At 38.1% G+C, this 12028-nt stretch overlaps 1 protein-coding gene across 7 annotated transcripts in view; it reads right to left on the bottom strand.

The window, feature by feature from the left end:
• The window catches only part of LOC122840863 (receptor-type tyrosine-protein phosphatase mu-like), a 205059-nt gene that overhangs the window by 152877 nt on the left and 40154 nt on the right, over positions 1-12028 (bottom strand). For all 7 annotated transcript variants that reach the window (XM_044133617.1, XM_044133618.1, XM_044133619.1 and 4 more), the window contains exon 3: positions 5640-5762. In XM_044133617.1, the coding sequence (XP_043989552.1) occupies positions 5640-5762 (123 nt within the window). The remainder of the gene's footprint in view (positions 1-5639; positions 5763-12028) is intronic.

Below are 12028 nucleotides of genomic sequence, written 5' to 3'. Positions count from 1 at the left end.
CATTCAGGTCCTGAACTCTGTAAAATCATTATGTGAGGGGGGAAGAGGAGGGAATCACAATGAAGGGGCGCTCTTTAAACCCAAACCCTCCATGTCTCATTTGCTAATAAAATTCACAGAGGTCACTGCCGCCGAAAAGCACGGCTGCCGCTTTGGAAATGTCAATGAAGACGGGGCCATTCTCACTGTCTGCCACCAATCAAAAATGCTCTCGCTGTGAGGGTTAGGCTGTTAATGTGAGCAGCCGGGACCTTCTTTCAAATTTTCCCGGAATATTCTCGGTGTCCTCTGCAACATGAAAAGGCCTCGATAAAAATAAAACTGGATAAGTTTGGGTCTCTCCGTATGAAGAGCCTGGCAGGTTCTCTTTAGCACGGAGTCAAACAGTTTCACCCAGAGCCATCCATCATGCAGAACACGTTTAAGCCCTGTCACTTTAGTCAGGTGGAACAACTAACCCTTATTATGTTCCCTGGCAGCATCCTTTGTTGTCGCATGCCAATCAACTGCAATCCCAAATGGCTTAATATGTCATCTTAATATGCAGTGCGCTCTATTGGCCTGCCGCTGAAGTAAATGGGTCAGATAATAACCCAATCACGTGGTACAAAGTCATTAAAAAAACTGAATCTTCAGGTGAGTCACACCATTGTTCATACCGTGAACACTTAGGATAAAGAAAAGATAAAGTATGCTAATATGTCCTCCATTCTAGAAGCGCAAGTGCAATCTTAATCCTGTTTATCATAATGGGTAACCTGTTTGCTCGGCCCAGACGACACATTTTAACCCCACAAACACGGAGCGCAGGAAATGGCAGTCTTTCTTTCAGCAGGAATAATTGCACAAATTGATTAGATTTCATAATTTGCTGTTCTGTTGTGTCCCTTAATCATTTAATGGGGCTCTGTCCTTAACCTAAAAACAGTGCACAAAACTGTAGGAGTCATTCCCACATGTAGCGGGGAATGGCTAAAAACAATATGAATGTGTGTTGTTTTTTTTAAAAAATAAAATTGTGACAACACTCCATGTTCAACTGGTGTGATTTAAATTCTGATTAAATTTCTGCTGTCTTTCAGTCCAGCATTGTGTCCTCTTATACTTTAATAGTTTGACCCTCTTGTTGTTCATTTGAAAAACCCATTAAGCACCATAAACAGCACTAGAAGCCCGGGTAACGCAATGAGGCATTTTTCCATTAACCAATATCTACCTGCATTAGTCACATGGTTTAGTCTATGTGCCAACATCTGGGGCCCCTGGTGATTTTTGAAGAAAGAAAGGACATCATTTTTAAGTCGCCCTGTTGGATTGATAAACAAGTCTCCTTTAATTTTAAATGGATGGTCCTGTTGTACTTTGGGCACCTGGTATAAATAATAAACAGTGATAAAGTGACAGGTAAGATGCTGAATTCTGTATTCTCAGTACCTGAGAATACAGAAACTGGCTAAGTCACCTTCTAAAATCTTTTCTGAGAGGATTGTATTTCATCATCTTTAGTTAAAAAAGCTAAAATGATGTGAACTGTTTTATTATTCAATTAAGTTCTTAAAATACAAAATCTGATCTTTTGTATTTTAGAAAGGGAGCATTTTCAATGTTTTTTTGGCATTAGAATAAACAAACAATCAAAGATGAAGACAGTAAGATAGTCAAACTTTATGTATCTTAAACTAGCTATAGGTTACTTTTGTGATTTGAGTAGCCTCAATGAAATAAAACAATAAATCTAGTGCATCTATTTTTCCAAAAAAACATTGCTACAATAGCACCTCATCTTGGTCAAGAGTTTTATCATTTTGCATGGTTTCATCTCATGAGCTGAATGTGCTGCTATTCTCCCTAAAAATCTAATGACATTTTTTTCAATTAAACTTTTCATTTAAAAATTACTTATATGCCAAAGTGCATGTGATACTGTACCAGCAAGACTTTTGAAAGAATCACACTCACAATATTACACATCCAGCATCGTATTTAACAGTATGAAAGAAGTAATTTTTCACATTTTCATCCTAATTTAATTAATTTCTTAAATTAAAAATTACATTTGTGCATTTTTGGGTGCGTGGGTATGGTACTTTAGTGCTTCCTGCGTAACTTTACCAGGGGTACCAATAAAATGTGGTCTTCACTGAATTGTACTTAAGAGTGAACTGGGTTTATATCATGAGGGTATAATTAAGAAAAAAACTGAAAAGATCACAGTTACCCAATGAAGAACCTCATTCTGCCAATCCTTTCTTATTGTCAAGGTGTCACTATCGACCAAGGACACTACCAAAACAAAGAGCCTGTACAAACTGTGCGACAAAAACATTCAATTTCTCTCCAGCAACATATTTATAGCAAACATTAAGAATAACACAATAAGTCATTTAGCTGGGACCGCATCAGCTATTGTGCCTTGCAGAATACAAAAACACTAATTAATCTCAGTTAGAGGACCTTCTTTCTCCTTCTCTTGCTATTATTCCCCAGAATGGGTCTCAGGGGAGTCGCAGGGAGCAGCAGCCTATGCTGGCAGCATACCATGCTGACTTCAGAGAGGAAACATCCTCTGCACCAGCTGTGGCTCTCTGGAAAAAAAAAAGATTATTTTCTCATCACATCTGCAAAACTTTAGCAAAAGCATTTTGCAGAAACCACTTAGTGTACCTCACAGCGCACAACTTGTGAAGGAAGGAAGAAAAAAAAGATGGAAATACAAAAAAAAAAAAAAAAAAAAATCCCAATGATAAAAGTTGGATTAGTCTCCACCTTCGAAAACTTTGCGATTATTGGCAGTTATTGAGGGCGGAACAGACAGTGGCAGTCTTGCTGGGGGTTTCTCCAGTTGGCCTGACAGAGCAACATTCTGGGGAGCGCCCAGGCAGACACGCGGAGCCTCAGCACTGGGCTGAACCATCCTAAACAGGAGCCAAAGCATGCAATCAGCCCCGCGTAGCGGGATAAACAAGGCAACCCTGCGTTCAGACGTAGCAATTAGACAGTGAGCGCATCTTCACAAACAACCAGGAGTTTCAGGCGTTGTTTGTGTCCTACTCATGAGACCAGAAGGCTGTTTGTTCCATTCTGGACTTTATATTTTCATTTTTTTTTTGGAAATGAGTTGAGTTGAGTTGGACTTTTTCATCAAATACATGTTCTCTGCTCCAAACAAGAAAAAAATACAGCAGATGCAACTATTCTGTGGAAGTAACAGGATTTGACTTTTGACAAAAGACTCACATTCAGACCCACATAATGAGCTTTAAAATTTGATACATCAACCTAAATTCTACACTCTACTTCTTGACTTTAGACTTACAACATAGTTTTTGCAAAGATGTACAAAAAGACAAAACAAATCCTATATTTGAAGAAAGTCCACAGTGATTCAAGAATGAGGAGGGAACCAGCGCTTATGCGAGAGCTGGGAATTACAGCAATTATAGAATTTTATTTGCTTGGAGAGCAGAACAGGAAGGACTTAGATCATCACTTAAATCACCCATTCACAGTGACTTTGAGAATACCCCTATTTAGACAGATACTGTCTACGACCAATTTTAAAGGTACTTGAGGCAGTAATGTCTTCTGTTCTTTGTTCTGAGGATTGCCACATCAATTCCATTTCCATCCTGCCACACCAGGTAGGATAACAATCTCTTTGTGTGAGTATGATAAGGTCATTTTGTGAAGATTCATAAGTGTGAGTCGAGAGTAAGACAGCAATCAGAGGTGAGATAGCTTTTCCACCAGCGTGGCTTTCACCTAAATGCATTTTTACCCATCAACCCCTGCTCTAGCATCAGTAAAACAATTTTACCTGTCAAGTACACTACATTTCACATCCCTTTCAGTCTGGTCAAAGAGGAGAGATTACAGTTTCACACAGCAGGTTGAGTGCTCACACTTTGAAATGGAGAAAGAGCTGCAACCTGCTAATTACGCACAATTCAAGATGCACACGTGGAAAACGTGTCAGTCTGAAGTGTAGTCCAATTGGGAAGCACAATCAGGGACACTTCTTAACCAACCAGACATGGGATTTTAATTAGATCTGTTCAATTTAGACCACACGCATGGTGTTAATTTGTAGGTCGAGGCTTTCCCAGATTTCATAGCCACCTTTGCCTGGCTTGCATGTGTCCTGCCATTAATCAATTGCGATGGAAAAAGAAAGACACTTCCCCTACTGGGGGAAAGTAATTTCTCCGGGGCAGTTTAACACACATCACCCTGATGTGCACAAACAGGTCTGGGCACTGCTGTTTAAAATTAGTGAGGGCTTGCTAATTAATTCCCCCTTTGTCACCAGGGGGGCAATGCAATCTGTCTGGGATGTAGCCTTTGTTAGATTAGGCGTCAGATAGGAGAGGAAAAACAATATCCATTAGTTTGCAATGCTACCTTTGTTGTAACACGAAAAGAAGAAACACCATTCCATTAGTCTAATTCCTAGGGAGCGGAGCGTTCAGAGGTGGTGATATCTTTGCATTTCAAGTCAAATGAAGAACGATCAATGCAACATTAAAGAGACAAATCGTGTGCGACGGATGCAAAAAGCAGGGAAGGCATTCTAATGAATATCAGTGCATGAATACCAGTTAGACGTCTTCAATTAAAATGGATCTGAGAGCTTTGATATCAATTGTTGTTCGTTAATATGACTGTCTCAATGACTCACTGTATTGGAAACAGAACATATATCAACAAAGAAAACAAAGAGAAAAAAGAGTAGACTAGTGTTGGAAGTGAATTGGAAGAATTGTCTTTTTATGCAAGATGAAGTGGCTCTGTGTTGTGTACAAATCTGAATAAAGCTGTAATAAATATTCATTAGTCTCCAACACTAAAAGCTATTGAAAGTAGCTGCACAGTATATTCCAATTATAGTCAGAGTCATGGGCTGATCAGGAGAAAGTTGTTATGAACAGCAGACTGAAGCAGCCGTTGTGTGATAAAATTAATAAAACAGGGGAGAATTTGTCATATAAATGTGCTGTCACATTAGTTGTGTCTTTGGGAGATTAAGTGTTGTACTTGGAGTGTATCTCCTGAAGTCATGTACTATGTTTTTTATTTTTACATCATATTCCTTATTTTAATCGCCAACACTAAGACTCGATCTTTTACGTGATTGTGTTTTCCATATTCAGCATTTTTTATGGAAAACACTCCTCTCATTCCTAGTTGGGTTCTGTTCTGGCATCAAACCTGAGTTGAAGCTTCATCCAACATTTAAAACATGTAAAAAGTTATTCAACTAATTCCTCTAAAACTAATGGGAACTCTGACTATGTTTTATTGTTTATTCTTTTTAAGTATAAAGCTTGACACAGGAAATTCGTGTGTTCGCTTTTCAGACTGGCTTGAATGAACTGCATTGAAGTTGAATTTGGATACATTTAAACTAGAATATATGAATTTTTGTATGTTTCCAGTGAGTTTCCTTTTTTTAATAAAAAAAAATGTCATTGTTCATGTTAAAAGAATGAGTCAGAGATAAAACACTTTTTTTTTTTTTTTGTCCATAGCAGCTTCTAACTACATCAAACATAAAGCAGACTGTTAAATGTGCAGCTTTTTGAGTTACTTATTCTCAGCATGATTTCTTTTCATCATGTGCCCAGCATCACCGGCCTTACCGGAGGGCATCCATGGATCTGATGAAGTCTTCTCCCTGGAATTGACCTGCTCCCAGTCAAGGTCATCATCTCTGCCTTGGCTGTATCCACACGCTGCCAGCGGCTTCTCAAAGTTACAATCGCCTGTGAACAAAAAAAAAAAAAAAAAAAAAAAAAAGAGAGAAGGAATTTATATGGTTATCCAGTTTTTCTCATTACCTCAGAGCTCAAATGAATGAATATATAAATTAAATTCTTCTCTTTTTGTTTTTTTTTCCTGCCGGTATTCATAATGCAATATGCCAGACAATGAGATGCATTTAAGTGAGACAGAGTGAAGGATTACTGTAGTAGGCGAGGCACAACATACATTACCATCATTAGCAGCACGGCAGTCCAATTTCACAATGACAAGTATGAAGTGTCCAAACTCCATCATCGTTAGACATTATGTTCCCCAGCCGTACCGCCATCAAGCATAAATTGATTTATTTTCCTTGCCGGCCACAGAACTTTGCTGTTCACGCACTCCCACTCCACAGAGCCACTCTAATCCTTTTTATAAGCTGCTTGCAAAATGACAGCAAGCAACCATTAGGGCCAGGCTTCAACCAGGCTTGGCGTGTGATCGATTAATACAAATACCCCCTTTATTCCTCGCACCTTAAAGGCCACACAGAGAACGTGAGACGTTTTTTTTTTTTTTTTTTTTTTTTTTTTTCTTTTTTGCCCCAAAGTGCTTTTCAATCCACTCATAAATCTACAAAAATGTAATGTTAGAACAGTAGGTGGCTGGAAGGAGTTCATCCCGAGTAAAATCATGAAATATAAAGATGGCTTTTAGATCCGAGTAGTTTTTGGTAGTTTTCCGACTTTGCTGACGACTTTGGACAAAATTATATGGTGTTGCAACCGATTACACTAGGTTTTTGTTGTAAACAGATGTACCCTTTATTACTCTGAAACTTGCCAGAGATTAATCTGAACAGTGAACATGAAAATGTGTTCTGGCATGCTGTTTGTAAGGATATAAACAGAGATGGCATGCTAATTTTATTGCTTGTTGAAATGTCCTTTGACCTATAATCCACAACAAGCCAAAACCAATATCTCATCTGTTGCGAGCTCCCTCTGACATTCTGCTGCACACAGACAATAAGCTGGAGTTTTAGTCTCACTATTTATCTCTCTGGTGACATTTACAGTACATGTGCAAATGAGTGGAGAACACAGGATAATTAATACCCAGCACCACAGGGCAACTCATGATGATGTATTTGTTGCTTTGACTGTCTTTTTGAGGGGGTGGTTATAAAACGGCGCGACTGCAAAGTATCACAGGTAAAAAAATGTGTCATTGTCGAGAGCTTGTCCAGAAAAATCATCGCCTTGTTAGAATTAAAAATGAGTGGGCTGTATCCAGGCTACAGTGTTGCCACAAGAACAATAATCATATTTGTTTAAAAGAATTTTGGTTGCGGTCTAATAAATGATCTGGGGTACCAGCTGTCTCCAATTGTAAAAGAATTTGGTCATTTTGAGACAATATTTTCAGTAGATACCCATTCCAGGTTTTATTTATGTTTTTAGATTATTGTAAAGGCTTTAAATTTGTGTCCGTCAGCCTTCCCACAACACGGCTGCTTGTCTTTCCACCAACACTTTCAGTCGTTAAGGACACCAACCCCACTTTATCCTCTTTACATTGATTTTCAGTCCATTGTAGAATTGATTTTATACTTTAAAACTCTTTAAAGTTTATATCAATAAATTGGGTTCTTGTCGCGACTTATTGATATAAAGTCTTCCTGTAAATGTCAGATTGAAAAAGAGTTTGCAAAGGGACATTGTGTTAAAAAATAAAAAATAAACTTTTGTGTGCACACCATGTATTATTTGTGACCACCAGCTAGTATCTCTTGTGCACAAGATACTATCTGGTATCTGGTGGAAGATGCTGTGTGGTGCATACGACAAAGTTTAGTTTTTATTTTTTCCTTCAATGTCCATTTAGGGACTCTCTATCAGCAGCCATCTTCATCATGTTTTACTTCAATGTCTCTTCTGTATGATCAAATTTCTAGTGTTGTATTTTATGGATTTCTTTCCTCCTCTTGTAATTTATGCTGTAATGGGCTCTGGCCACCTTAGTTTGTTTGCTTGTAAAGGAGGAAAAATGTGCTACAGTCCATGCACTACACTGATATTTCAGCACAGAAAAAGAGTGATAAACAACGTACCAACACTTGTGAAATTCTATTATAAATGTATTGTTATTAAAAAGCTATTGTTTTCCAATGTATAACTGAGTGGCATGACATTAGAATGAAAAAGATGTTTGATGAATCCACCCACCTTGCAGAAAATGAGCTGCTTATAGAGTCTAACATTAGGCAAATTGCCAAACCGACAGCAATGAACCTGAAGACAATTCACCAAGACCATTAGACGATCTATAAGAAAACTCCAGACCTATGAAGATCGTTCACAGCTTGCTCAGTCAGCTGGCCTTCCAAATGAATATAAGTGTCTGCCTTGCCAAAATGTAACTTGAAAAACATTAACATGATTCTTTGGCTGCAGAGTTGTAGGAACAGGATCCATTTCATTAAATATTTTGACTCAACAGTTTCAAGATTCTTTGGGCCTTGCCACCCACCAGCTTCTCTCAGCATGTCGAAGCTTGAAGAGACCCAGAGAGGTGGCTTTTACTAGTGTTTGATATTCAAATCATTGGGACTGGTAAGAAAAGAGGCATATTCAGAGCCAGTGGGAAGGGGGAGAGAATTGTGAATGCTGTTCAAGAGGGAAAAGAAGTCCTTTAAAAAAATATGCAGAGCACAGAGGCAGATTCTTGCTTAATTTTTGAAAGGTTTAACTCTTTATTTTAAATGTCACAGTGTTCAATAATAAATCAGGAAAATGGAGAGGGATAAAAACGCAGTTTGAAGCTTCTTCGCCTTCAAAGACATCATTAACAGTTCTGCTCCATTAACAATTCTCTTGTTACTTTGCTCATTTGGCAACAATACATTAAAAGCCATCTTCTTCTAACTGTGAAGATGTTTAATTTGAGAAAATATGCACTTAACAAAAATTGTAGTTCCCTTTTTAATCTACATTTTTACACTTTGTCACTTACTGACTAGAAATGTTAAGTTTGAACAGGATATTTTGCAATAGATCATCACAAAGTGCACATAGGTACTCATATATCGACGCTTTACTGTGATTGTAGCTGCAAGCTTTTTGCAGTCTGAAATTTAATTTCTCTCTCAGTCAGACTAGATGTAGAGCATCTGTTAACATACTGAATCTTACCACAGATTCACAGTTGGATTTAATTCCAGGCCAGTGTCCATCTGGACCAGCAAAACGCAATTTTTAGTTTCCTGGTCCATCACGTCTGAGTCAAATGGCTAAACTTCCTCCTCAGCATGCAGTCAGGTTCTGCAGAGTATCACTGTTGGTCACCTTTCCTCCATATTTTTTTTTATTTGTCCCCTACATGGCCACAAGGGATCTTAAGATTTTATTTCAATAACTAAAACCTCTTATTGCTCTTCTACAAAAGCCAGATTTGCAAAGTAGTGAATAATTAATTAATCCTGTCTCCAGATTTTCCCACCTGAGCAGTGGATCTCTCCTGCTCCTCCAGAGATACCATGGACTTCTTGGAGGGTGTTAGGCTTCTTGTATTGGTGGGTTTTAGATGTTGAACATTGCACTGTGAGACATTGAAACATTTCTTTATAACTTAAACTTGCTTTAAATGTCCCCAAAGCTTTATGTGAACAGTCAGGTCTACAGTTTTAATAATGCTGCACTCTCCAGATTTTAATTTGTAAATAATTTTTAAAGCCAAATATTTTGATTCCACTTCAAACTTTTTCACTTCTTTGTGTTGGTCAATCACAACAAAAGCACTCAACTACTTTGAAGATTGTGGGAAAATGTCAAAGATTTGGGGCACGAAGGCACTTCAAACAAGAACCATAGTTATATGTGATGCCAGAGGTCGATACAATGAAAACACGAGAAACCTGCAATTTTATACCTAAATGAGAGCAGAAAGTGAAAATGAACTAAACTAAGCAGTGTATTCTCTTGGTAATTGTGTGTTCTACCTTTTCCATAAAGGGATCTGATTTCTGTTACCAGCATGCTGAACGAACCCATTCTTGCTTTTTGTGTTGACAACAGTCAATGCAAGGTATCATTAAGAGAGGGTAACAGGGTGTGAACAAGCAATAAATCAATTTGCACCGCTTTGATCAACGCTCGAGGCTCTTGGTGTCAGTATTAGGAAACTCTTCAATAATGCCTGCTAGCTTTTATTGACCCACCATGCAGCGGTTCTGCAGGGAGGTAAACACTGAAAGCATTTCGTTCCAACAGAGATTATCACAAGTTTCTCCAAATGAGCGCGACTCCACCGTTCCCGGTGTCATAAATCAAAAAACAAAATGTGTCACAGATAACATGTGGCGTGTCACCAAAACAAACAAGTGCTTCTGATTGTTCAAATTCATGCAGATGAACACATCAGTCACTACCATCATAATAGTTCTTCCCTCAGCAGGAGGTGCATATCGCTGCCAGTGTGTGGCTCAACCCCCATATAATCAGCCTCAGCAGCTGCTGAAATAGATATTCCAACGAGCGGCTGCCAGCTCTCTGAAGGAGCTCTAACTTTCAATAAATGCTTCTATGAGGTGTGGGTAGTCTGGGAGCACAGATGAATGTGCTCCACCTTGTCAACATTCGCCTTTCAAGAGAAGCAAGCGGCTTGAAGCTTAAAAGGTGGCCCTAGATATGTCATGAAACAATTTATTCCTGAGTGAGAACACACAATAGTCTTTATATTCTCACGCAGAGAGCATTTCAAAAGAAATCTATCCATCTTTTCCTAGACCAAGCCAGAGGCCAGAATCAATATCTCAACCCCTCAATGCTGGAGCCAATTTCTCCTAAAGATTTTCAAGTCAGACTTAAAAGGCCTTTTGTTATTGCACCTGTAACAAAAGTAAACTTTGGACATTAAAAGCTGTGTGCAAGAGAGTGTGTGAAAGTTTTGCACTGTGGCGGCATGCCAAGAAGAATAAAAATGAGAGGGTGACAATGTAACACAGAAGAGCTGATGGAAAACAAACACATCATGTGCTTCCACACTTCCACAATATTCTCAGCAGTTGTTGAAAGGGATTTCCTTTCAAAAGTAACAGGTGAAGTGATTTTAAACTTGATGTCAATCAGTCAAATTAATAAAATTTTATTTGCATAACAAATTTCAGCCTTTAAAGTGCATTAAAAACCACCAGGTAGTCCAGTTAGTTCAGAGTCTTGGATAAGAATAAAATTCATTTACAAAATATTGTTTAATTTAGTAAAACAAGTTGCCTCCTGAAGCTGTTGCTGATCTAGAGAGCTCCTTCAGTGACAGAGTGCTGCATTCAATCTGCGTGAAGGAGCGTGATAGCAGTTCCTTCCTCCCAGCAGCTGTCGCGCTCCTTAACCATCACTACTCCAAACAAACTCAATAAGTATTCACATCCCAAATGCTATTAGTCCTGAATAATATTTCTGCTGTTATTTGCACATCTCAGTTTTCACGACTCTCAGTTTTCATGTAAACACAAATAGTGTGTTTTCTTTTATTGCACAAGTACACAAACATTACGTACGGTTTTTAAAAACGATTCTGCTCAGTAGCACTTTTCTTGGACTATGCTATTTATTATAACTGCCCCTTATGTTTCAGTTATAATCTTGTCTTTAATGTACAGGATGTTATTCTTAATTCTGTTTGCCTTTATACATGTTTACTGTTCTGTTATCTTTTTTGTGGACCTACATGTCTCGATGAGCCTGAGTTTTCAGACTGTGGGACAATAAAGAATATTTCTATTCAGTTCTTTTCTATTCTGCTGAAGTATTGCAGTGTTTCTTCTGAAAGTGGTTTGGTTGTGCCATCTTTTAAATCTTGGATGTGATTTTTCATCAATTCTCTTATGTTCCATGATTCGTTGATAAAATTAGAAGTGTTTTTTTATTATTTCAACATTTTTTCCTGACTTGTGGTAATATTAATGTTCTGGAGTAGCGATATCCTGGAGTCTAAACCTCAATCTGCCAAAGAGACTGTGGAGCTAAAGATTATGGTGATGGTAAGGAGGTCTTCCAAAATCAATAGAGTTGGAACTTAAACCAAAGACAGATAGTCAAAATACAAATTGAAACATCGATCAGCAACCAGAAAATTTTTATCTCAATCAAGATTTTTCTTTGATTATTGATAAGGCTACGAATATATTTCAACATCCCATGTTTCTGTTTAAATGTAAATACAATCAGGGAGCTTTTACTTCAAGGCTGCCTAAGTCCAGTCCATCCAACAGAAAAATATTTAA

Source organism: Gambusia affinis, linkage group LG12, assembly GCF_019740435.1.
Source record: "Gambusia affinis linkage group LG12, SWU_Gaff_1.0, whole genome shotgun sequence".
Classification (NCBI taxonomy): domain Eukaryota; kingdom Metazoa; phylum Chordata; class Actinopteri; order Cyprinodontiformes; family Poeciliidae; genus Gambusia; species Gambusia affinis.
Note: the sequence above shows the minus strand (reverse complement) of the source record. Positions and strands in the feature narration are given on the sequence as shown.